We start from the raw sequence: 25,802 nt of genomic DNA on the forward strand, positions 1-25,802 counted from the left end.
AGAAGAAGAAGACTAAAAGAGAGAAAAGTCATTTATGTCTTTTTTTAAATGGGCATGTGTTGCATAAGTGAGCAAACTAACGCCTCCGTGCCGCAAAATGGCATCCGGCTTCTCGTTGATAACAAATAATGAGTTTGGGTACCACATTGATAGTTTTATAAGTATGAGTACTACATTGACACCAGAGTTTAAGTATTGATGGTGAATTTTTTTCTATATATATGTTAATGTTGTGATTACACTCGATTTAGTACGCCGTACTCCTTGTGGATGTGATACGCCGTATGCCTTGTCTCATTCCTGTCACGAGTAGCACACATCGTCAAAGTAGAGACCACGGCGGCGTGGTCTTCAACTCTCTGACGCTTAAGTTAGGGTGATGGTAATTTATGCAGAGTTACAGTAGGGAATTTAGTGTACTTACCTTATGAGGTTAGGAGTTTGACCTTTTATTGTTGAGTTGAGATAGATCGTTTATCTATCTTTCGATGTGGGACGACGTCCGATTAAGATGTTCTCTGGAGTCTTCTTTGAGATGCGCGTGAGGGCGCGTCCGTAGTCAGTTTGGACCGCGGAGAGGCCCATTGGGTAACTAGTACGGCTGACTTGCTATTAGTATTGTAAGATTGTGCTATACATTAGCCTTAATGCGCTGATAGTTGTGTTGATTATGACGAGCATAAGCCTATGCCAACAATATATATATCACATATATCACAGTCAATAACATTCTTTATGGGGGAACCGAGAAACCACAGGCTGATCGCCAAAACAATTTGCCTGCCCTCGTCATCGATTCATCTATATATCGATGACTTGATCAATGTTATCAAAAATGTACTGAAGACTTATATTAAGCGGCACCGTCTCTTGATCGAGTCGGTACTTCGATCAATCTATTTGAGCAATGGGATCGGAGTTACCATTTTGTGGCCTTTTATTAGTCACCTACTTTACCTCTTTGTGCATTTGTCCCCTTTACTAGTTTGGGAGAACTAGACTGTTTTTTTCTTTGCACAAGCCCTGCCTCCTCCATATAGGTGATCATATTGAGCTTGAAGACAATAATGCTAGCAAACTTACTCTTTCAATCCCCCAAAGCTTTTTTGGTTGACATCTCTCTATCAATGTCTACTTCATTTTGGCTGGGTTGGCAGTAGTACGCCTAACCAAATGTTCGTGCTAGATTTATACGTCTCCCTTGCCCATGAGGTCAAGAACCTAAACACATGACAAATTTCAGCTCTGCGGTAGATACTAGCTATTGATCTATGTGTTTGAGGTATGTGGCCCAAATTTTCTCAAATGGTTCACTGGTATTTAATTAGTAAATTTATCAACTCAACATTATTGTTATTTCCCCTCAATAGAGACATTATTCAACCAGTAGATACTACGTTAAGAATGCACAATATTTTTTTAACGCAACGCCTACTAGGTACTAATCTACTAAATTCTCTAAAATATTATTTTTATTGCTTGATCAAATAAACTACTCAAATATAATAACGTGCATTTCGTAAGTTGAATTTACATTCTCTTACGTACAAATAAGAGACTATACCATAAGATCAAATGATATTGAGCATTTGATTTTCTTTTGGGGGAGGGAAGTTGGCTAAGAGTTGATATATCTTCTATTAACAAAGCCATCAAAGAAATAAAAAAAAAATCGAATGGTTAAATTTTTGACCACCACTATATGTAAGTATATTATCATGAGGGATAAGAGTGTAATTTGACAAAGAATAAACCCAAAAATAAAGTTTTTTTTTACAGTTATTGACTTGCTCCCCCACAATCTCTATAATTGAAGGGAACTGACATACCTTGATCTCAACACCACAAGTATTAGGCTAGTTTAAATTAAATCCTAACTTATTCTAAAAAAAAAAGGAACTGAGTCAATGAATGCTATGGGATTTCCCTTTAGCGCTGGCTTTTCTCCTTTAGTACGCGCCTCACGTGCACGATACAAAATAGCAAAAACCATTTCTTGTCTACCTCTCGTCCGGCAGCGCAGCAGCGCCGGTGACAGCCATTGGCCTAGCTGGTGCTCGCGGTGTGTGGCCGGACGGGATGCTGTCACTTTGGCTCAGAGGAAGGATTCACGGAGATCCCCTGGTAATAATCAGTCCCTTTCTTTCGTGGTTGTTGCATCGGAGAGTGATTACCAATTTGGTGGTGCGGTGTTTGTACAATTGGAGAGATTAATGGTTAGGTCAGCAGCGATGGTTGAAGGAGTAGCTTGTATGAGATTGGCGGGTCAATGTCGTTGGTGGTTCGATGGTGTTAGTGGCTGGCGGATCGGGATTTCTGGATTATTACGAGATCCATATCTGGTTCTCATTTGGGTTACTTTCAACAATTGATGGATGCGTGGGTGGTTCCATGTGTCCGATCTGGTTAATGATTATCGAACCCGACGGCATATTGAGGATTTTGGTGGTGGTGCGGCGATCCCGACGTCGGAGCACATACTGAATTTTCTCGATGGCTGGTGGATATGCTGTTGGATTGGAGGCACAATGCTATTGGGTTTCCCATCCCGGTTTTGCGTTGATAATGGCGGTGGCGCGTCATATCAGATCCGGCAACTAGCGACGTGGACGACGACTATTGTGCGGGTTGCACTGATCCGTTGGGCCAGGTCCCTTCCTCTTGGCATTGGGCGTCCGCCTCATGGGTCCAGAACTTGGGCCTGGGTCTTGGACTGGATCTGGGGTTTTGGCCCATATGAGGTATCTATCTTATTTTCTTTGATTACTATTGTTTGTAGTCATTTTACCCGTTTTGTGGTACAGTTCTCACCCAACATGCGATGCATTATCCCTTGGAGGATATTACTGGCTTGGTCCAGTTCGAAAGGACTTAGTTCCTTAAATTGGTGTCAATCTATCCCAAAGGTTACTAGATTATTGGTTATTCAAAGCCAAAACAATTCGACAGCTATTGTATACTCTCATGAAAGCTTGTATGTCTACGCGCTTAAAGTGCATTTAGGCACTTAGCAATTGGATTGTGGGTGCACGCTTTCACTCTCACGCATGGGTTCATCACCCCCCCCCCCCCCCCATTTTCCTCGGTACTGGCTCTTTGTTATGATTACTGTTCTTGGTTCCTTACCGTCAGGCACAACTCGTTTTTGTGTTGAGTTTCGATGGTGGTTTGTTCAATCTTGTTTTGTTTGTGGGTTTCCATATAATTTGTGTCTTGGATATAGATTGGTATCGGGTATGTGGGCTTCTTCGCTCTGATTTAGTACACTCTAATATATTATGGCTACCAATGTTGATGTTAATGTTAGCTAACTTTAGTGGTGGGTGTGGTAGAATTGTTAGCATATGTGTCTTTATGTTTTCAGTTATAGGGTCTTTAACTCATAGATTAGTGAGTTGTCGGTTTCCTATTACTCTTTCTAGATTGATTGAGTTGGTGAGCCGTGCTCTTTGTATTATTTACTTTATGACCTAGCGTTTGTGCGGGTCTTGTTTTGTTGGGCTTTGTCCCTTTTATGAATTATTCTTTAACAAAAAAAAAAGAATGCTATGGATCTGTCTATCTTAGCCCAAAATGGAATAATAGAGCTCTCTCTTTAGCCCAATATGGAAGATATATGTATACACGCGTCAGCGTAAAATGAGTGCAGACGTGTCGATGCTTGAGTCAAAAATTCCAATAGTGCAGGCCCCAAAGCCAAAAGCTTGAAACTTCCTGAAGCTTCGCAGTTCGCATCGTCTTCTTTATTGCTTCTTCTTTCTTCTTCTCTTCACCTGGTGCATATCACTATCTGAGAAAACAACCGCAGGTATGTACTAATCTGTATCTATTTCCCTGTTTACATCTCAGCTTCGCTAGTTTTGCGCACAAATATTTCTGGGTTTAGTTGGTTTAGCTAGATCCTTTATAAGTTACAGTTTGAACTCAGGTACTGAAACTAGAGTAGTGTAGTTGGCTTTAGGAGTTTTGGTTGTAATGATCTTACACTTTCAATTTGGACTTGTTGCGGTTTCTGTTGGAAATCTTACTCCTTTCTCTTGGTCTGCACTTTGCACTCGAAAATTGCAAGGCCTCCTCTTTATGGAGTATGTGATTCAATTTCTAGGCCTTGTTTCTTGCAATGTGCTGTCAAAATAGTAATTGGTTGTACATCACCACAAAAGAGATAGTTGGAAAGATTGCAGCTTTTTCATTGTTCGAGAAAATTAAAGTTTTGGTTTCAATGTATAGAACTTGTGGCATGGTATAGTTCTCTGCGATCATGTGGATTAGTAACTGTAAAGTGTGGTTCATGTTCTCATTCCAGCAGTAAAAATGTAAACTATTATCCAAACGTTTACTCAGTATTTTGTTTAGTAAATCAGTTATACATGGTTTTAGTCTTTCGCTATGGGGTAATGTGTGTTCTGTGGTTTGACATGCTTCTGATGTGAAGTATTAGTGTATTACTAGGTGAGGAACTCAACATGCTATGCTGCGATACATATGATTTGATGGTTGTTGGTTTCGTTTTGCTCCAGGAATTGTTTGATTTGTAACTTTCAACTACTGCATTGTGAAGGGCAGATAAAATAGAGCCTATATGCGTGGAGTAGTGGCACTTTCACCTGCTAAGAACAGATTCAAACAGATGTACCCCATTAAAGGGTCATGGGGTAAGATAGCTCCCCTTTCTGGTTCCTTTTATATCATAATAATTGCATTGTATTACACCTGAGGTCTTCTTTATCTGACTACTGTAAATTATTAATGTTATTGGGTACTGTGGCCACCTCGATATCAAACAAACAAGGGAAAGCGGAAGCAGGGCTTGTGACGAAGGAGAAAACTGATCCAATTGTTGCCTTCAGTAGGCCTCCGCCCCCTCCACCTGTTCTTGGGCCACTGCTTGTATTCTCGTTGTTAGAAGCCTTGTGGAGTCGCAACAATGATGATGACTGACAGGTGATATTCTTACTGGGATCGCTTGACTGTATGGAAAGACAAGTTCTCTACTTGAAGAACATGTTTGAAATGTAAAGCAAAATGTTGTATGCATAGCTGAGAAATTGAATTGCGATGTTCCAGAGTCCTATGTAGCCTTCTATGATGGGTGCAAACATAATTTTGTATATTTTCCATATCCATTGGAAGACAATATGAGGACTTCTTAGGAACCCTGCAGGAGAAACATTGATAATATGTCATGTTTTGTCTGTGATATGATTGATTACTGAGGTCTGAGATCGGGTTAAACTATCCTTACATGCAGTAGCTCTTGGGAAACCATCAAATAGGGAGGTCACTGCCTTTAACAGACTCTGAGATGTCCATCAGCAGAATCACGCATGAATAAAAGGATTAAAGCTTTCTTATATATGGTGTTTTTTATTAAACGGTGAAAAAAGAAACTATAAACATGATAGTTGTAAGAGTTACCAATACTAGGTGTCCTGGTTTGATAGGTGATTCAATAATGATTTGTGCTTTCCTGTAGACATTTAGAACCAGTTAGGAACTGGCTTTGATCATCTTTAACCAAGTTAAGAGGTAGAAATACTGAATTTATTTTTCTGTACTTGATAATGAATCTTTCTTGTTCTTTTGAGGATTCAAAGAAGCTGCAGCCTCTGGTGAATGGGATCTGCTTGCCTTTCCATTCTGTTTGTGAAATACAGACGGACTTAGGTTACAGTTTGAGTATTGATAAAATAAAGAGGTGGTAATAGAATTATATCTACCCATGTGCCAGTTTACTGCTGCTGTAAGCTGATCATTTCCTTCGCACACATTTTGTATGCTGAACTTTATATTCTGTCCCATGGCCTCGGTTAGCTCTTTAAAGAACTTCATTATTACCTGCATTGGATACAACTTGGCCTTTGTTAGTAGCATTGAGGTGGGAACATTATTGCTGTTAAGAAGATTAAAGGATAGATGGTTGGTCATGACATTTTTGCCTTGTAATGGTGAGCTGAAGGAGCATTCATCTATGCAACAATCAGTTGAGATGTAGTGACCTAGTTGCTTCAAGTTTTTCTCATTGATGCACTTGTAGAAGTCCTTGATTGTGTCGGATGGCGAAAGTGATCCCGGAGAAGAGGTTGAATTTCTCTTTGCAGCCACAATAGGAAAGAGCCCACGGTTGTTGGAGAGTCCATTATCTGCTTTCTTTTCTACATAGAGGCCATGCTGCATTGCATTGGCTCCGTTCTGCTGAGCAAACTTGCGTGTTCTATTGATCGTTAAGGAAGCAACGACCGCTCCGGACATAGCTTTGAGGCATATTCTCTGTCTTGGTGCAATGCTTGGGATACTGGTAATGGTAGCCATTGCCTTGAGACAAGTTTGAAACAAATGGGCTGATTTTGGTGTGGAAGCAGAGTCGTGTGGGATGAAGAATTCATCCAAGCGAGGCAGGGATGTGAAGACATGCGGGAAAGAATAAAGGGTCATTTGTAGCATATATTGCCTTAACCAAGGAAAGAATCTCCGCTGAGCTGGTTTTCGTTTTATGTTTGTGCCTTGCTATGAAATCCAAGGATCAGAAGTTATGTGAAACCCGAACCATTCTCCATACTCTTCCCTTCCTTTACGGAGAAACATTTATTACAAGCTTAATCATCCTTGCTTTAGGACACAGACACGAAATAATTGGTTGGTTGAGCCTCTTGCTACTAGTGTTGGAATAAGTGGCTATATTCCACTTCATGCTAAGGTGAATGATGTTATTGTTGATTCTCATTGGGTTCTCCCAGCAGATTTTATTTCTTCATTCCCTTAAGCAGCAGAAAAAATTGAGCGCATTGCTCTGCCTGATGCAGACACATCTGACTTTCTTTTACGACTGCACTCCTCCTCAAGAATTCTGACAGCAAAAGAAGCTTTTGTTTTCTTCTCAAATCATGATGAACATAAAGACTGGGGTAAAGTGATATGGAGTAAACCAATTCAACCCCGCAAAACTCTTATTGTTTGGAATGCTCTTCATGGGCGTTTACTAACTGATGATGTTTTATAACGGCGAGGTTTTTCACTTCCATCTTATTACTCCTTTTGTGGAAGTCATGCGGAATCGGGTACACATCTTCTTTTGCATTGTTATGAAATTGTGGCTTTATGGAAATGAGTTTGCCTTCTATTTTCTCATTCATTCTCGCCTTGAGGTACCCTTGATGAAGTGTTTAATGGTGTTGGTGTTTCAGCGTTCCCAAAACCTAAACGTCGACGTTGGTTTCTAGTCTCCTGTAATCTAATTTGGTTTATTTGGATCACTAGAAATCTGGTGCGTTTCGAAGATAAGATTATTAATGTGTTAGAAGCCCAACGTCATCTTTTGGAATTGTTTAGAGTCTGCTCTGCATTCTTTTCATCATTACAAGAAGCATCATGATATGTCTATTTTCTCTATTCTTGGTATCTCACAACTGTCTGCCAATGCTACCAGCTTTATCCCGTCCTTTAATTAAGGGTTTCTTGGATGAAGGTTTGATATTTGTTAGGAGTTTTTTATATATATGGTTTTGCATGGGTGAGTGTACACATGCCGGATTGAGCTTTTATTTATTCTCTTTGTTGGAGTTTATCAGACATAGGAGGTCAGTTTTTTTGTCCCCCTCCTTTGTTAGTTTGATTTCAATAAATTAGGGGCAGTTTGCCCTAAAAAAAAAAAGGACACCAACACGAGATGATCTCCGGCACAAACAATATTCATAAGAGTACAGCTAGTTGCTATCTTTCATCTAAATGCACATCTTGATATACTGTCTTTATACCTCTTTGCATGGGGACTTTTGTCGACGAACAATCTGCTTGGAGCAGTGGGCAGGGGCGAACCTAGGTATATGGTAAGGTGGACTCAAGTCCACCCACATTTTGGGAAAAAAAATCTTCTACTATATATTTTATATATAGAGTATGACTTCTAGAGTTCTAGTTTATACATTAGTAATAAAAAAATGTATTAATGATTTTACATAATTGACAAAAAAGAGCCCTCAATCTCTTTAGTCAATCATGATGAAACAATGGCGGACTAATGAACTTGTCACTTTCTCTCTGTCTCAATTTCACTCTCTTTCTCTCTTGCAGTTTGTCTTATTGAGTTTCTTCAATTTGGAGACTCAATTCTAATGTAATTTATTATATTTCAATTTTAAACATTAGAGTTAAAGACTTAAAATATGATAATATCTACGTTAACTTGTTCATTGGTTTATTTATGTGTATATTAACTCTTAGTCTTTTATTGTATTTGAGTGATTAGCTCTTATATCTCACCCTGATTAAAAAAGTGCTCCAATAAAAATTCAATCCACATAGTGTTGAATTTCTAGGTCCGCCACGGGCAGTGGGGTCCTCTTTCCTTTAACCCACGACGAAATGTTGCTCTTGTGCTAGCGTCCATACTTACCCAGACTCTACCATCAATTTTTGTCACGGGTTTCCCATTCATATATGATATATGTGAGACTTTGCCATCGAGTGGTTTGTCGACAACAGAGGATTGAACATGCTGTGGGACGTTACTCTCAGACAAGAGTAGTAGTCCTTAAATACGCAACAAGATGTCATGGACTCTGTCCGAAAAAAAAAATCTAAATGCACAATTCGTATTACGATTCAGCAACTTCTGGTATTCTGTAAGCCAGTTGTATATGCCTCTCTTCTTTGACTCTTATCATAGGAATCAATCTACTCGACCATGTTGGTCATGATAACATGAACAAATTAATGATATACCAAAAACAAGGCTTTACCTGTTGGTAGCAGCATGGCCACTTGATATTACCAAGGAGGCTCCCTGAAAACAAGGCGGCCATATAAATATGTTCTGCTCCCTCTTATCCTCACAGCTTGCATTAAGCTACTGTAGTCATTTAATAAACATTGAAACACTAATAATACCAATCACTAAGTCCTTACAATTGTGCAATTGTATGCAGGGGTGTCATAATGTACTCCCGCAGGTCCTGTCTGCCAAACCACCAAAGAAAACCAGAACCGGCCGCAATTCAGTGGATTGCTGCAAGATATTCCACACGTGTTTGATGTAAGACAAGATGAAACCAATCATTTCTATTAAGAAATAATGATTATATATATATATATATATTGAATGGATCAGCCACCAGATCATGCACAAGTTCAATTTGTCTCAAGTTGAGCTGAAAGGAATCTTGGACAGCCTCTTAGCCAGACAAACAAGCTGGCATGCCTCCTAACCTACACAAGTATAGAAAGATGGTTCCTGGCTTCCTCTGATATCTGTGAATGAGCTTCTGTTTGCTATATAAACTCACCAGCATTACCATTCTCTCCACAACTCTCAAACAAGAAAAAACCTACTGCAAGAAAAATTAAGTTGAGATTAACAAGCAGTTGGTTGCACAATGAACAGCAAGATATCTGATGTTCGTGCAGCGGAAATTACCGCCAAAAGTTTCAGAAGCAGATCAAAGCCTCTTCCAAAAAGGGGACAGATAAAATTAAGAATAGCTGCAAATGCTCTTCACTCCATTGTCTCTGCACTATCGAAGGCCACTTCAGATCGCAAGAATTCCAGCAGGAAATGTATCTTCAGTCAGAGCTAGAGCAGTATAAATTACAGATTCATATCATAATATGCGATGTATGATTAGTCCTACTCCTACTGAATGTATTTAGCTCTTCTTCTATATTTGTGTTCTTCTTCTATTCATGTCAATTGGTAGTCTTTAATGATATAATAGCTTATTTTGGGTAAAATTAAAAGAGCGGAAGAGAAATAAAACAAAAAAAGCAAGAGGACTACAGAAAACAGAAGCATCAAAAGAGCAAGTAGATGACTAAACCTGGTTTTCAGAAAACTAGAAAGTTGAGGCCAATATAAAGGTAATATAAGGGACTGATAATTATAAAGGGAAAAAAAAGGTGCCTTGATTTGGATATCAAAGTAAAAATTCATCACAGTATGGAACTCAAATTACAAATTCAAGACAGATGGTAAGGTGGAGAAGACATCATTGCTCTTAGTAGGTCATAATGGCACAAAAACATAAACTTGAACCAACATTTTTCAGCTTTGCCGAACATGTAATGCTTCATTTCATCTGAAGTCATCAATGAAGAGGCACTGAAGCCATCCTCCATTCTCCTCCGAACTGTATTAGGTTCCTAGTAAAAACCTTGTTCTTTCCTTGTATTTCTTCCTCACTCACACTTGCTACTGAGTGAAGCATACAGAGAAAAGTATAAGGAGATTCGATTTGACCTTTTGGGGCTCCAGCTCAGGAAGCTCTCTTGCTACAGTTCACCTCAGATCACTGTTTATACAGAAAAATCTTCCATCCCTTCCATCAGCATCAATGGATAATTTTTAATGATCATCCTTGCTTTGTGGTACAAGTTAACCATACAGTGTTCCACATGTGGCATTTTCCGATGAAGCTCAAACATGCATTGAGTTATACTTAAAGCTTCTTTGACAAGATAAGCATGGCAAAACAAAATAAAAATCCAAGATTAGTTATCTGGTCTGGTTTTAATTCAAATCTAGACTTCAACAGGACATGATAATAGAATTGGTTTCACCTGTTGGTAGCAGCATGGCTAGTTGACATGGTAAAGGAGGTTTCCCCTGAAAGCAAGGACATTACTTATTAAGAGATATACAAATGATATTTTTAATGCTCCCTATTATCTTAACAATTTGCATTTTAGCTAATAGGAATGATATATGCATTTGTTAGCATGATAAAATAAACATCAGAATTTTTGTCTGTCACCCTCCCCAACCTGTCAACCAATCCATTCCATAATCCACGTCGAGCTCCTAGAAAACCCGTACGTGCTCATGAACAGACTAGTTCAAACTATGAATCATATATCTAATCAATTAGACACCAAACTCATCAGACAAATTCAACCTGTCTCAAGTTGAGCTGAAAGAATCTTGTACAGGTAGACAAGCAAGCTGGCCTGCCCCCCAACATACTCCAATTTGAAAGATTTTTTTCTAGTTTTCTCTGAATCTTCATGGATCAATTCGTTCAGCTTCAACTGCTATATAAACTCCCAACCAATTCTGCTATGTCCAGATCTATCAAACAAAAAGACAGCAAGAAAAGAAGTTTGGAATTGACTGAGGTTGGAAAATGAATAGCAAGGTCTCTGATGTTCATGCTGCTGAAAGCTTCAGAAGTAGAAGGCCTCTTCCAAAGAGGGGGCAGATAAAATCAAGAATAGCTGCCCGTGCTCTCCATTCCATAGTGCCTGTGCTATCCAAATCCTCTTCAGACCACAAACATTCCAGCAGGAAACCTATTTGAATGAGAGTTAGAGCATTCTTATTATAGATTTATATTTTTTTTCACAATGGATTATAGTTGATTACTATATCCATAATGTATTTGGCTCAATTTCTCTCATTATATTTCTCTTCTTCCGTCTAAGCCTACTTGATAGTGTCTAGAATGCTATAGCTGATAATTGATGAATATAAAAACTTCTAGAAAAAAAAATTGGAAGGAATGGTAATTCAGAAGGACCCAACATATGGTTATAGCTACAAATACTTGCATATTAGTTAGCAAAGCAGTATATACAATCAGTATCGCTGTAATCCTCATAAAGTTTGGAACCTGGAAAATACCACTGAGAACAGGCTAGAATAGATTTACACACTTCAATAATCCACAATATATAGACATAACAAGAGCAAACAACAAAATTACTTTGGATTAATGGAAAAGCAGAATATAACTTGACTTGGCCTTTTGAAACCCAACCTGATCCGATGAAAAAAATTGCAAATGCTGGTTCTGTATGTTGAAACCAAGATGAAAGTCCTCTCGCCAATCATGCAGCTTGTGAATATAAATGATTCAAAAGTCATAGATCATGCAACTTGAACTATCCTTGCAATTGTGGTGTCACTAATTTGCTCAACATCGATTTTTTCACTCTCATGAAGCGACTTGTCATCGGCAAATGTATACTCTCCGTGTCCCAAGCCCGATTTACAGTTCCATTCTCAGAACATTCAGCAATCAAAGAATTCCAAGAAACGATTCTCCACAGAGCGAATCATCATATCCGACACATTCCCAAAGGAAGCCACAAGTAAATACCACATTAGATCCTAAAGCCTCCACATCATCATCTTCCAATCCAAGAAGCAATATATGCATGGTTCAGTAATTTCATCAAACTATTTTATCTGCAACCCACTTATTCATAATTGCTTCACTCAACGGAACTGAACACCCAAAATCACACATAAAGACACAATCGAGTAGCACTATAGCAGGCAAGTCTAACCGAGTCAACTGACTCAACTCCGAACCCAAAGCGATGAGACTGTTCAAAACAATTCCGGGTCGCCCGAATCAGGGAAACCCGGAAATGTGGGCGTCGTCAAGAAACTGAGTAGACGTGTTGAGTCCAAAGATTAAAATATCCATAATTTCCTCGATATTTCCGCGAAATTTTCCATTTTTCGGCATATAGATATATCTGTTACATACCAAACATTTTTAGATGGAAATTTTTGAAATTTCCCGATATATCCGGAAACTTTCGAAATTTCCCGATAAATTCATAATATCGCCACGTGTCAAGTCAACTTCAAATAAAATAAAAAATCACTGGTTAGGAGAATCAAACCTCTTATCCATCGTTTTACAAGCACAAAGTTATAGTCAATTATACTACACCAACTTATTGTTATATATGACTCTTTTTATTATATATTGCATTTCATGTCTCAACATTCATCTAAAATTGAAATAAAACCGAACTAGTTGTTGAAAGGAATCGAACCCCTTTGGTCTAGGAGAAAGTAATAATGGACCTTACCCTTATGAGGGAAATTCAATATGTCTTATCCACCATATTTATTCTCTAATGAGATGCAATCAAGTGTTTACATATGGACACAATCTGATGCACAATCTTCACAAAGCTATGGTTATGGTCAAAGTCGAGAAATGCCTGATCCAAACGGGAACTATCAGTACCATAACCCACAATTAATCACTCACGACTCCTATGGTCTATGGTTGGCATATAAGTCAGTATATGCAAAATTAGAAATAGGAGGTATCATTTAATGACTATTCTTCACAAGATACTCAGGATTTTACTCAAAGACATGATGAAGATAGTGAAAATTTTGTACCTCATAGATCATTTATGTGATTCTATATCACTTATGTAATTTCATGTTTAATGTATCATATGTAAATAAGGCGTGATGAGCTAGCATCCCTTTAGGTAAATATATATATATATATATATATATATATATATCAAGTATTTTTTTAATAATGTTTGACGATTATTTCATCTCAAATTACTATAACTCTCTATAAATAAATAGTTATATAATAATTTCTTATGACATATAGTAGATAATTGATCAAATAAATATTTCTCAAAGTTCTATTCAAAATTTCCATATTTTTATATAATTTTTCATCAATTTACCTAATTATTTTTTAAAATCGAAATTTCTGATTTTCGGATCCTCGATATTTCCGTTCTCGCCGATATTTTATTCCTTGGTTGAGTCTGTGATAGGCTGATCGGTGAACCTTCTTCTTCCTCCATGGTTTTGTTCCTGAATGAATTGCTAATGCTTTTCGTGGCAAAATTCAGTTGAAAAGGTCGTTAAGTCGTTACTACGGCTGGACTAACTGCCTAGGCCCAGAACGAGATGAGAAATGCGAAATGTAAATTAAGACTATAACCATAAAATGAGAAATTGAGAATGATCAGATGCACTCATATATCTTCACTCTCAGTATTTCATATTAGTACACTTTTTTTTTACTTTGTGAAATACACATTAATAGCCGATTCAGATCAATAAGTGTCGGTTTGTATTCAGAAAGTCTAATGCAATTAGAATACGTCATAGATACATCACTTTTTTTAAATATATCATTTAACAACGATACTTATCTTATTAGATGATAACTTCTAATGTAAAGATCCAAGATTGAGTACTTAATATGATTATCACATTTCATACATAACTGTTGACATGTCTTATAACAAGAGTGTCATGTATCTCAAAGTAAATTTTAGCTATAACTCAAACTTGAGGTCTATCCCATAAGACTGAGGATCCAGAATAATATTAGCATAACCACAATATTGTGCCCCAAGACATGTGTCAATTGTTAGTGATAATAGCTCACTGGGGGAATGGTGAGAAATGCAAGGTCAATATTAATCTTTTACTGCCTCTATCCCCTTTCAGTGGAGAGAGGACATTAATAGGTGTGTGGTGGAGACTGGAGATGTTACCAACGGCCTCCACCTTCTCTTGAAACTTCTCACCCTTCATTCTTCTAAACCTACCAAAAGAAACCAGAGGTGCTGCACATATTCTACTTGTGTACAATTTTCAACCTTAGGATCACTACTCGTAGTCCTTCTTCATGTATATGTTTGAGAATCATTAAGGCATGGGATGGCTGCACTTTGAAAATGCATCTTGGCCAACCCAAGAATATGTGAACAAATGATTACCATGTTCAATGCTGCTAATTATTTGCCTTTGAAATCAACCTATGTTACTTTGAACCTTATATGGTTATGTATATGTTTTACGAAAAATTGTCATCTTAGATAATTTGATTTTCTTTTCTTTTTTGCAGTCAAATTGATGGGAATCATGGGATTCAGCGTCCTACAGTATAAAATCCATATGTTTATATTGTAAAAATTGCTTCCATTAATTAAGATAGCAAACTCGAACAAAATACCACCGGGAGTCCGGGACCATAGTGACTACAAAACTTCATCTACTTAAAGCCTCAATTTTTAGCACGAAATGGGTGAACTATACATCGTTGTGTTCACATACGTACCTCATGCACTTGTCAAGTTAGCACTTAGTATATCAATGATTTAGGACTGTAGATTGAGAATTTGACAATAACATGTCAGTATGAACAATGAGAATGATTATCCTCCTGCCATGCATCACTATTATGCCAGTGTTGTGTTATAAATTGTGGCACGGAATTACTATACGTACAAGTCCAAAATAACAGATCATTATCTAGTGGAGGCTAGTTGGTATCTCTAGAAATATCTCCGAATGAAGTATGATGTATGAAAGCTAGCTAAGCTGGTATTAAACTCTTACATTCAAGTATGCTAATGTAAAGTTAATTAAACTCCTAATCATGTCACCAAAAAAAGTCCAAAATGCATCCAAAGTAAATGTGATAACTTTGCACATTTACACTAAAAATCAAGGGATGAAGTTATAGATACTTTACTCTTAAAATTTCTCAGCTTTCCTTAACATCTCATAAATGAGCAACAAAATGTCTGCTAACTATGTTATATATGTGTCCGTGGTTGTTGTTATTGATGATGATGCTGATTATCTAGATGTTTCCCTCCATTAATGTCAACTACTTTCCCACTCCCCTCAACAAAAATATATGCTCCACATTCAATGAGATCGAAAAGATTGAACAACTTAATTTAGAGAAAAAACTAAAAGTTTTCCTCGAGTCTTCACATTTTCACTTATCTGGTGCCAATCATAATCGTGCACTAGATTTTATCGAACACAATGTTCGAATTTTGTGTTTTTCTAAACACGTACTATGTTGGTAATGTTCTAAAATAACAAATGCGACTGCTTTGTTGCTTAATTCTTTGTCGTAACCAATAGATCAAATTACCAGCTTGCATGTTCTTTCTAACGTTTGAATTAAGCAGCAAAGTAGCTGCCAAAACGAATTCTTTGCAGATTTATAGTACTCGCAGAATCTCTGATCTAATAACAAGGGCCATATATACAGTATATCCCAGAATCCCAGAATCCCAGATTCAAGCTGCTGATTCATGTTCATTCTAGCTCATTGTTTGTTTTCGATTGTACTGTTCTGTGGTCCTCTTATATATCAGATCAATCATCACCCGGACGTAAATGTATATATGCATGTTCAATATTCACCAAAATAAACCACTGGTTGCCAATATGTGATGTGAAATATATATCAACTAATTAACTCACTTTGGTAAAAAGTAATATCTATGCATGCAGCTGTTGCAGGCTAGAGGAAAATCAGGAAATATGAGATGTGGTTAAATGCTTGAACCGTGAGATCACCGATCACGATACAAGTATTAAGGGTTTTGGGGCCGGGAAGCTAAAAATAAATGTGATCGAGCACTTTTGGATTCAAGACCAATTGCCGGAAGTGGCCCGGAACTATGAAATGGACCAGCTAGTAATTCACTGAGATTAGGGCTCGTCAACGGGCCGGGCCTTAATAAATTTAAATAAGTGGCGGGCCGGGCCGGGCCGGGTATTTTTAAAAATACGAAGATCCAAGCCCGCCCACCTAAGGCGGGCCTTGCGGGCTTTTGCGGGCCGGGCCTTGCGGGCTTTTACGGGCCGGGCCTTACGGGCTTGTATTAGAAAAATAATATAATACTCTAATTTAAGGGTTTGAAACAATAAAAGAATTGTTAGAAAACATTCTAAAACAAAAGTCACAAATAAATTCTGGTTTCGAAATATTATCGATCGACACCAATAGATGTGATTGATATATATATTTAGGGACCGTGTAAAAATTTCATCCAATTCGGACCTCGTTTAACCGTCGAAATTTTCAGTCAACAAAAAAAAGTGGCGTTTTCACATAATAAAATCTCATTGACCGGGGCTTTGTCAAATAGATTTCTTCAGTTCGACCACGCACGATAGGTAACAAAAATTAGGTGATTTTAAATATGTAAACAAATTTCCACATTCACATCTTGGTAATTGGTCCTCCCTTAGGGCATATTAGTGTTGTTTTTGGTTTACCGGAAATTCCGACGGTTAAACGAGGTCCGAATTGCATGAAATTTTAAAATGATCATTAAATATATATATTGATCACATCGGATGGTGTCGATCGATTCCGAGAAGTTTCCTTCATATAGTCGCTTCATAATGTGATAGTTTTATTATAAACCTAATATAAGGTTATAATACATTAGTGGACACTTCGGCGATCGACAACTCAAATTCAAAATATGGTCGATCGACACCAATAGATGTGATTGGTATATATATTTAGGGACCGTGTAAAAATTTCATCCAATTCGGACCTCGTTTAACCGTCGGAATTTTCGGTCAACAAAAAAAAGTGGCGTTTTCACATAATAAAATCTCATTGACCGGGGCTTTGTCAAATAGATTTCTTCAGTTCGACCACGCACGATAGGTAACAAAAATTAGGTGATTTCAAATATGTAAACAAATTTCCACATTCACATCTTGGTAATTGGTCCTCCCTTAGGGCATGTTAGTGTTGTTTTTGGTTTACCGGAAATTCCGACGGTTAAACGAGGTCCGAATTGCATGAAATTTTAAAATGATCATTAGATATATATATTGATCACAACGGATGATGTCGATCGATTCCAATAAGTTTCCTTCATATAGTCGCTTCATAATGTGATAGTTTTATTATAAATCTAATATAAGGCTATAATACATTAGTGGACACTTCGGCGATCGACAACTCAAATTCAAAATATGGTCGATCGACACCAGTAGATGTGATCGGTATATATATTTAGGGAACCCGTAAAAATTTCGTCCGTTTTGGACATGGTTTGACCGTTCGTACCAACGGTCAACTAAAAAAGAGGCGTTTGACATATTTAAACCTCATTGACCGGGGCTTTGCCAAATAGATTTCTTCAGTTCGACCGCGCACGATATGTAATAAAAATTAGGTGATTTCAAATATGTAAACAAATTTATACATTCGCATCTTGGTAATTGGTCCCCCCTTAGGGCATGTTAGTGTTGTTTTTTGTTTACCGGAAATTTTGACGGTTAAACGAGGTCCGAATTGCATGAAATTTTAAAATGATCATTAAATATATATATTGATCACATCGGATGGTGTCGATCGATTCCGAGAAGTTTCCTTCATATAGTCGCTTCATAATGTGATAGTTTTATTATAAACCTAATATAAGGTTATAATACATTAGTGGACACTTCGGCGATCGACAACTCAAATTCAAAATATGGTCGATCGACACCAGTAGATGTGATCGGTATATATATTTAGGGAACCCGTAAAAATTTCGTCCGTTTTGGACATGGTTTGACCGTTCGTACCAACGGTCAACTAAAAAAGAGGCGTTTTGACATATTTAAACCTCATTGACCGGGGCTTTGCTAAATAGATTTCTTCAGTTCGACCACGCACGATAGGTAATAAAAATTAGGTGATTTCAAATATGTAAACAAATTTATATATTCACATCTTGGTAATTGGTCTCCCCTTAGGGCATATTAGTGTTGTTTTTTGTTTACCGGAAATTTTGACGGTTAAACGAGGTCCGAATTGCATGAAATTTTAAAATGATCATTAAATATATATATTGATCACATCGGATGGTGTCGATCGATTCCGAGAAGTTTCCTTCATATAGTCGCTTCATAATGTGATAGTTTTATTATAAACCTAATATAAGGTTATAATACATTAGTGGACACTTCGGCGATCGACAACTCAAATTCAAAATATGGTCGATCGACACCAGTAGATGTGATCGGTATATATATTTAGGGACCCCGTAAAAATTTCATCCGTTTTGGACATGGTTTGACCGTTCGTATCAACGGTCAACTAAAAAAGAGGCGTTTTGACATATTTAAACCTCATTGACTGAGGCTTTGCCAAATAGATTTATTCAGTTCGACCGCGCACGATAGGTAACAAAAATTAGGTGATTTCATATATGCAAACGGCTTTCAGCATTCACATATTTGTAATAAGTCCTCCCTTAGGGCATAATAGTGGTGTTTTCGATTTACCAAAAATTCCGACGGTCAAACGAAGTCCGAATTGGATGAAATTTTTACAGGGTCACTAAATATATATACCAATCACATTGGCTGGTGTTGATCGATCCCGACAAGTTTCTTTCATAGAGTTGCTTCATAATGCGTTAGTTTTAATATAAACCTAATATAAAGGGTATGATACATTAGTTGACGCTTCGACGATCAATAACTCTAGTTCGAAATAAGGTCGATCGACACCAGTAGATGTGATTGGTATATATATTTAGGGAACCCGTAAAAATTTCGTCCGTTTTGGATATTGTTTGACCGTCCGTACCTACGGTTAACAAAGAAAAATGCGTTTTGACATATTAAAATCTTCTTTGACCGGGGCTTTGCCAAATTGGTTTCCTTGGTGCGACCACACATAATCGGTGACAAAAATTACGTGATTTCAGATATGCAAACGACTTTTTGTGTTCACATTTTGGTAATGGGTCTTCTCTTATGACATATTAGTGTTGTTTTCGGTTTACCGGAAATTCCGACGGTCAAACGAGTTCCGAATTGGATGAAATTTTTACAGGGTCACTAAATATATATACTGATCATATCTACTGGTGTCGATCGATCCCAAGAAGTTTCTTTAATATAGTTGCTTCATAATGCAATAGTTTTATTTTAAACCTAATAAAATATGTATGTATAATATTTTATTATTTGGCGGGCTTTTACGGGCCGGGCCTTGCGGGCTTTTGGCGGGCCGGGCCCACGGGCCGGGCCGGGTTTCACACCTCTAATTTAAGCCCGGCCCTCTACCCACGGAAGCGGGCTTTGGCGGGCTTTCTCGCGGGCCGGGCCGGGTAAAAGCCCGTCGGGCTTGCGGGTCTCCGCGGGCTTTTCGGGTCCGCGGGCTAAATGATGAGGCCTAACTGAGATATGCAAGAGTTAAGCAACTACTTAAGTATTAATCGAGAATATTTAATTGGTTAGTAGCTCACTAGCTCAGTCAATTATATACAATAAAGTCTTTAGTACATAACCTAACTCAGGCAGATTTTTCAGAAAACGATGACTATTGACTAAATGTTTATATAAAATATAGAGTGAATTATGTGATTCAACGGTGTGCAAGCACCATCATCACGTGCCTAAGCTCGTGCTTCTTTAAAATGCCTCAGTTAGTCTCCGTCATAGCTCCAGGCCTCCAACCTCCATGGTTATCTCCGATAATTATGCAGAAGATGTCTCAACTCATTCAACAGCTCCATGACATAAAATCATTTTTAAGGTAACGACTAAGAAACTAAAATCATAGGTTGTGTTTATGAATCTGATTCCTACATGTGTGTTTTGGTATTGAATCTGCTTTCTTCTCATCTGCGTTTCTTAGAATATTAGTTGTATTGACATGGTTGAAGCTTGTAGGAGAAAATGATGTTTATTATGGCCTCAGTATTTGAATTTTACCTCTCCATTCTCTCATCAGAACACAAATCCTGGGACTTGGGTTTGTTGCTTTGTGTTTAGGGCTGCAATTTTCCTTGGGTTTTTGAGGTGCTTCTCACAAACCAAATGAATATTTCCTTGGCTTTAAGAACCAATATTGTCTGATGAATATTTGAATGCAAAGAACTAAATACATATCAAAGTGAAAGAATCTTATCCCCACCCGCATCTCTTCGAGCGTTGCCTCCGACCACGCAGCACGACACTGGCCAACGATGAAATTGAAAACCTATCGACCCCAAAAAAGCCACCAACCCCCCTAAGCTCAGATCTCGCAACCAAAACTCCAGATCTCACGACCCACATTCAAATAGCCAAAGGCCATCACCAACATCACTAGTGGCACCAGTAGCCATCGCCACCACCAAGAATAAAGAAGTTTGTCTAGTCAACCAAACGTTGATTGTTTAAAGAAACTTACAGCTTCTTTCACAGCTTCTTTCAAATAGATGAGAATTTTTGGTATTAGTCTTCATAAATTAATAGTTGAGATTGCCTCAATATTTGTAAAATAATAACCGGTGCATGCACTCCATGGTGCATACAATCCGATTCCTAAAATATACGAAAACTAATCCGATTCCTAAAATATACGAAAACTAATGTTGAGGCTTCTCATTCTCGGTAGATTCTACTGGTTATTGGTTAATTAATAAAACAAGCCAGCTACATGATTCTTTGGGTTCATGATCAAGGGGTAGGTTTCACAGTTGCCGTCAATCACCAAGAAAACCTAATACATATAAGAATTGATTAATCTATAACCTCAATCACTCAATGCTCGTTAACTTAATTTGTATATGTACATCGATCAACTCGTTCGTGTACTCATTTTATCCGTTATCGTTGTTGAAAATGTGAATTATCATGTAATTAATTATGAGAAACAATGAATAAGTAACCGAACTATCATTAGAAAAACACCACGTATAAAGTTTAGTCACAACATTCTACAATTTATACATTTTAAAAGAATTAATTATTTTATCTAGCTTTCTTTTTAGGTTGCTAACCTTTTAGTAGAGAAATCTCATACAGTTCATAACATTGCAAATGAACTTGTTAGATCAGCTATTTTTGTTAGCTCATCACATATCAATTATGTATTGAGATTTGTATCATACTAATAGGCTTAAATGGAGATGATTAGACAAAACAAAGGAGGAATATGATCAAACTTGGTTTAACATCACAATTACATAAAACAGTTATGGTAAAAGCAACTTGTACACTCCCCACTCCCGAATTGTTGAACACAATATGGAAACATTTCCTTTTTGTCCTAAAAAACAAAACTGTTTGTTACAAATGGTCAAAAATACCGAATTAAAAAGGTCAAAAATTAGTAACCAGAAGCAAACAAAAATGATTGGAATACGGCATCGGTAGAGTAAAGCTTCACACAAATCATTTACTACGATAATTCCTAGCTGCATTTTATCTGCTCGATCAGGTAAGGCCATTAGCACATGCAACCATACTATTCCTTCTCACTTTTCGCTAGCCCACACAGACCCAAGAAGATCCAACAGTCAAAAATACTCCAACTATTCACTCACTTGATTCAAAGGATCTAAAATATCACACCCAAGAGGCCAAGATATTTTCCCCAACCACTGTAACAAAGTAAAATAAATAAGCAAAAAGACAAAAAGGGAAATAAATATAAATAATAGTGACGGTGTCTTAGTATTCGAGCACAGTCTGCAACCTGTCAGCAATGCAAGCTCTCACCTTCACCTCTTCTCCTCCTCTGCAACACCCCCTCCATCTCCATTCGTCTTCTTACTCCTCCTCTTCTTCTTCCTCTTCTTCTTCTTCTTCTTCTTCTTCTTCTTCTTCTTCTTCCTCCACATCATTCCCCATTCCCATCTTCTAATTATACCCCCAGATTTCCCCATTATTACAATCCCACCCCATTTTTCTCATTCACATTCACAGGCAGAGATCTGGTCCTGTTCATCTTCTACCACCCGCAATCGGGCCGCAAGGCGACATTGATTTTCTCCGACATGTTGCCCAAACTGTAATCTTTTTGAAGGTTCCAGAATCCCAAGACAGCTAGAGTGTGAGATAGCGAGGAAAAGAACCGGGGTCGGTTGGAGCTAGCTAGCTTTTCGCAGGTTATCTGAAAATGAAAGGCAGCCAGATCAACAAAGAATCGGGAGAGAAAGTGATTTGGGATCAGATGCGGAGCTCCACAGGGAACCCTTTACCTGGTCCTGGCTCTCAATCTCCCCGTGCCGCACCTAAGCTCCTCGTCTGGCTCATTCTCTTCGTCTCCGTCACCTACATCGTCTACACTCTCAAGCTCGTATCCACCTCACGCGCCGCCTGCTCCGACCTCGACGACCCATTCTCCACCCCCCGCCACCTCTCCACCACCGCCTCATTACTCACCAAGAGCCCCAACAACGTCACAGACGATCAAACCGCGCAGATTCTCCGGCTCGAACCCAAGCCGGAGCCGGAACAAACCGACGTCAAGCACATAGTCTTCGGCATTGCCGCGTCGGCGAAGCTCTGGTCGCAGCGGAAGAACTACATCAAGCTCTGGTACAAACCCGACACCATGCGCGGCATAGTTTGGCTGGACCGCGCCGTAGCAAATCAGAGCCGGGCGGGTCTCCCGCCGATCAGGATCTCCGGCGACACGTCGGAGTTCGGATACTCCAACAAGCAGGGCCATCGCTCCGCCATCCGGATCTCCCGGATCGTCTCCGAAACGCTGCGTTTGGGCCTCAAGAACGTGCGGTGGTTCGTCATGGGCGACGACGACACTGTCTTCATCACCGACAACCTCGTCCGTGTGCTTCGAAAATACGACCACACTCAGTACTACTACATTGGTTCCCTGTCGGAGTCGCACTTGCAGAACATATTCTTCTCGTACGGCATGGCCTACGGCGGCGGCGGCTTCGCCATAAGCTACCCTCTGGCGGAGGCCTTGAGCAAAATGCAAGACAAGTGCATACAACGTTATCCCGGTTTGTACGGCTCCGACGACCGAATGCAAGCTTGCATGGCCGAGCTCGGTGTCCCACTCACTAAAGAACTCGGCTTTCACCAGGTCCGTCAATCTCACTCTCTCAATTTCAGTTCTTGTTACTCCAGTTTGGGTAAAGTTTCAATCTTTGGGTTCCCATTTTGATTGTTTTTCCGGCCGTAACCGATTACAGAAGTCAATGTCGGTCATTTAATTCTGAAACTGCTAGATTTCATTACGTTTTTATTATTATCAAGTTGGTGAGTTTAATTGGAGTGGGTTGATGTGTTCCGGTTATATTTCCGGTTTCCGGGTTCGGGAACTGCCAGGTTTTCTAGTAGAGATTGAGATTGAAGGGGATCTGAGACATTGATATTGGCCTAGGAAACATTAAGCGGGTGATTAGTTCAATGTTTGACGTGAAGGGGTCCACGTGTAACATGGGGTAGAACAGGTTCGTGACGACAGCTCAGTTAAACACAAGAGCAGGAGTGACTCTATATTACTCCCACGAGCATTTATGATTCCGTGCACGTCACGCTCCGTTGTGATTGAAAAACCACAAGCTTACTAAACCCAGGGATGAGGGTTGTTTTCGCTTCTTTGTGTGTTTCCTTAGAAAAGTACTTAAAACCATCGGGTGGTTTCTTGGATTGGTTTTTTGTTCAGGAAATTTCTTTTTCACATTGATTGATGAAGTTTTGGTGTGGTAGTAGAGCAGTAATTGGTATATTTGCAGCAGAGTTTTGGAAGCTGTTGTTACTTTTAGTTAATCTTACTTATAGAGTGCAGCTTTTAATGTGTAGCTGGTAAATTTGTGAATGTAGCTGTTATGTTTTCAGCATCTTGTTTCAAATTGGTATGCATTTGGCTTTGCCACTAAAGGGACCCTCATCTTGTGGATTGTCAAGCTATCCAATTAGTAAAGTGACATAAGATAATTTTGAAAACATTTATAGTATTAAGATTGAATGGGTAGTTCTTTAGGCCATGGTGGCAGAATTTGAAGAGCTTGTCCAATTTCCTATTTAGGTTTAGAGGTTGAGTGTTGATCCTTTCTATTCCTTTTTGATAAAAAAATCCTTTCTATTCCTTTCCTAGTGAAGTTTGTATAGTTAAGTTTTACAGTCATTTTAACTAGTTCTTACCCTGCTTTTTTGTTGATGGTGGTACAGTATGATGTGTATGGGAACCTATTCGGGCTCCTTGCAGCACACCCAGTGGCACCCTTGGTGACAATGCATCACCTTGATGTGGTTGAGCCCATCTTCCCCAATGTAACCCGAGTTCAAGCCCTTCAGCGGCTTATGGTCCCAGTGAAGCTGGACTCAGCAGGAATCATGCAACAATCCATCTGCTATGACCAGTCTAGGAGCTGGACCATTTCCGTTTCATGGGGCTTTGCTGTCCAAATTTTTCGGGGAGTTTTTTCACCCCGGGAGATGGAAATGCCTTCCCGAACATTTTTGAACTGGTACAAAAGAGCAGATTTCACAGCATATGCTTTCAACACTCGTCCAGTAAGCCGAAACCCTTGCCAGAAACCCTTTGTGTTCTACATGTCAAAGGTAAAATTCAATTCTACAATGAATACGACATTCAGTGAGTATGTCCAGCATCGCGTCCCTCATCCCTTGTGCAAGTGGAAGATGGCTGATCCGGCTAGCTTTGAGAGAGTGGAGGTCTATAAGAGGCCTGACCCTCAGCTATGGAATAGAGTAAGTAGTTTGGAAAACCTCAACGTGTTTCCATCACTATCTACTGCTTACGATATGTTCCAAACAAAAGATACTAACGCAGTTTGTTTTGCTTTGGCTGTTTTAATGTGCATTGCCAGTCACCAAGGAGAAATTGCTGCAGGGTTAGAAACTCGAAGAAGAAAGGAACTATGGTCATAGATGTTGGTTTATGTAAAGAGGGTGAGATCAGTGAAATAGCAACAATTTGATCAATTTAGGAATTTGAAGCAGGCTTCTCTCTTTTCTTATTCCCCCTTGATTCATCTTTTCCTTCCCTTGAGTGATTCTTAGGTTATCTCTTAATTTATTCTCTCCATTCAAAATTTTGGTCCTTGGGAGTCCACTGTGAGACAAATCGTTAGAGAACAAATATCAAGAGTATGTTCCTGTACAAAAGTTGTAGGGTAGTAGACATTCTATAGTTGTCTGAGGAGTTAAATATTCATTTATAAGATTTCCCCCAACAAGATATCTTTGCTTTTGGTAAAGACTAGGATAGTGCTAATGCAGCTAATCTATCTATATATGGCCATTTTTCTTATTTTGTTACTAGATTCAGAAAGACGACAAAAAGTTGCTTACTCATGTTGAAGTTTTGATCACGGTTGCTAGTCCTACCCACAAAGTTGATTCATCCCAATTTCTGCTTTCCACTGCAGAACAACTTTAAGATTTTCGTGTTTTCCTTAGAAAAAACTTGTCGGTCGTCCAGTCATTTTAGATCTAAATGTGTTTTATGGTGCTAAAGTACTTGCATGTACGTCAGTAATGTATAATT

General features: G+C 38.6%; 2 protein-coding genes across 2 annotated transcripts; one reads left to right on the forward strand and one right to left on the reverse strand.

The window, feature by feature from the left end:
- Nucleotides 1-4,856: 4,856 nt before the first annotated feature.
- LOC126796475 (uncharacterized) lies at nucleotides 4,857-6,412 on the reverse strand. Its single transcript, XM_050523303.1, has 6 exons — nucleotides 5,932-6,412; nucleotides 5,721-5,838; nucleotides 5,559-5,640; nucleotides 5,419-5,470; nucleotides 5,246-5,300; nucleotides 4,857-5,158 (listed from the first exon to the last, which is right to left on the reverse strand). The coding sequence occupies exons 1-6, from the start codon at nucleotides 6,310-6,312 to the stop codon at nucleotides 4,992-4,994; spliced, it is 855 nt and encodes a 284-aa protein (XP_050379260.1). The 5' UTR covers nucleotides 6,313-6,412; the 3' UTR covers nucleotides 4,857-4,991.
- Nucleotides 6,413-22,020: 15,608 nt separating this feature from the next.
- On the forward strand, nucleotides 22,021-25,515 carry LOC126793813 (uncharacterized). The gene is made up of 3 exons (XM_050520443.1): nucleotides 22,021-23,369; nucleotides 24,461-25,003; nucleotides 25,123-25,515. Exons 1-3 carry the CDS (start codon nucleotides 22,434-22,436, stop codon nucleotides 25,231-25,233), a joined length of 1,590 nt encoding a protein of 529 aa, XP_050376400.1. The 5' UTR covers nucleotides 22,021-22,433; the 3' UTR covers nucleotides 25,234-25,515.
- Nucleotides 25,516-25,802: the final 287 nt, after the last annotated feature.

This window comes from Argentina anserina, chromosome 5 (genome assembly GCF_933775445.1).
Source record: "Argentina anserina chromosome 5, drPotAnse1.1, whole genome shotgun sequence".
Lineage (NCBI taxonomy): Eukaryota > Viridiplantae > Streptophyta > Magnoliopsida > Rosales > Rosaceae > Argentina > Argentina anserina.

Excerpts from the sequence above, each read along its gene's own strand:
- LOC126796475 (XM_050523303.1), bottom strand. The coding sequence starts at position 6,312 with ATGGCTACCATTACCAGTATCCCAAGCATTGCACCAAGACAGAGAATA. Across the intron at positions 5,839-5,931 it reads CACCATTACAAGGCAAAAAT|GTAATAATGAAGTTCTTTAA; the intron begins GTCATGACCAAC and ends TATCCAATGCAG. Across the intron at positions 5,159-5,245 it reads TTTCCCAAGAGCTACTGCAT|GGTTCCTAAGAAGTCCTCAT; the intron begins GTAAGGATAGTT and ends TTTCTCCTGCAG.
- LOC126793813 (XM_050520443.1), top strand. The coding sequence starts at position 22,434 with ATGAAAGGCAGCCAGATCAACAAAGAATCGGGAGAGAAAGTGATTTGG. Across the intron at positions 23,370-24,460 it reads AAGAACTCGGCTTTCACCAG|TATGATGTGTATGGGAACCT; the intron begins GTCCGTCAATCT and ends ATGGTGGTACAG. Across the intron at positions 25,004-25,122 it reads ACCCTCAGCTATGGAATAGA|TCACCAAGGAGAAATTGCTG; the intron begins GTAAGTAGTTTG and ends GTGCATTGCCAG.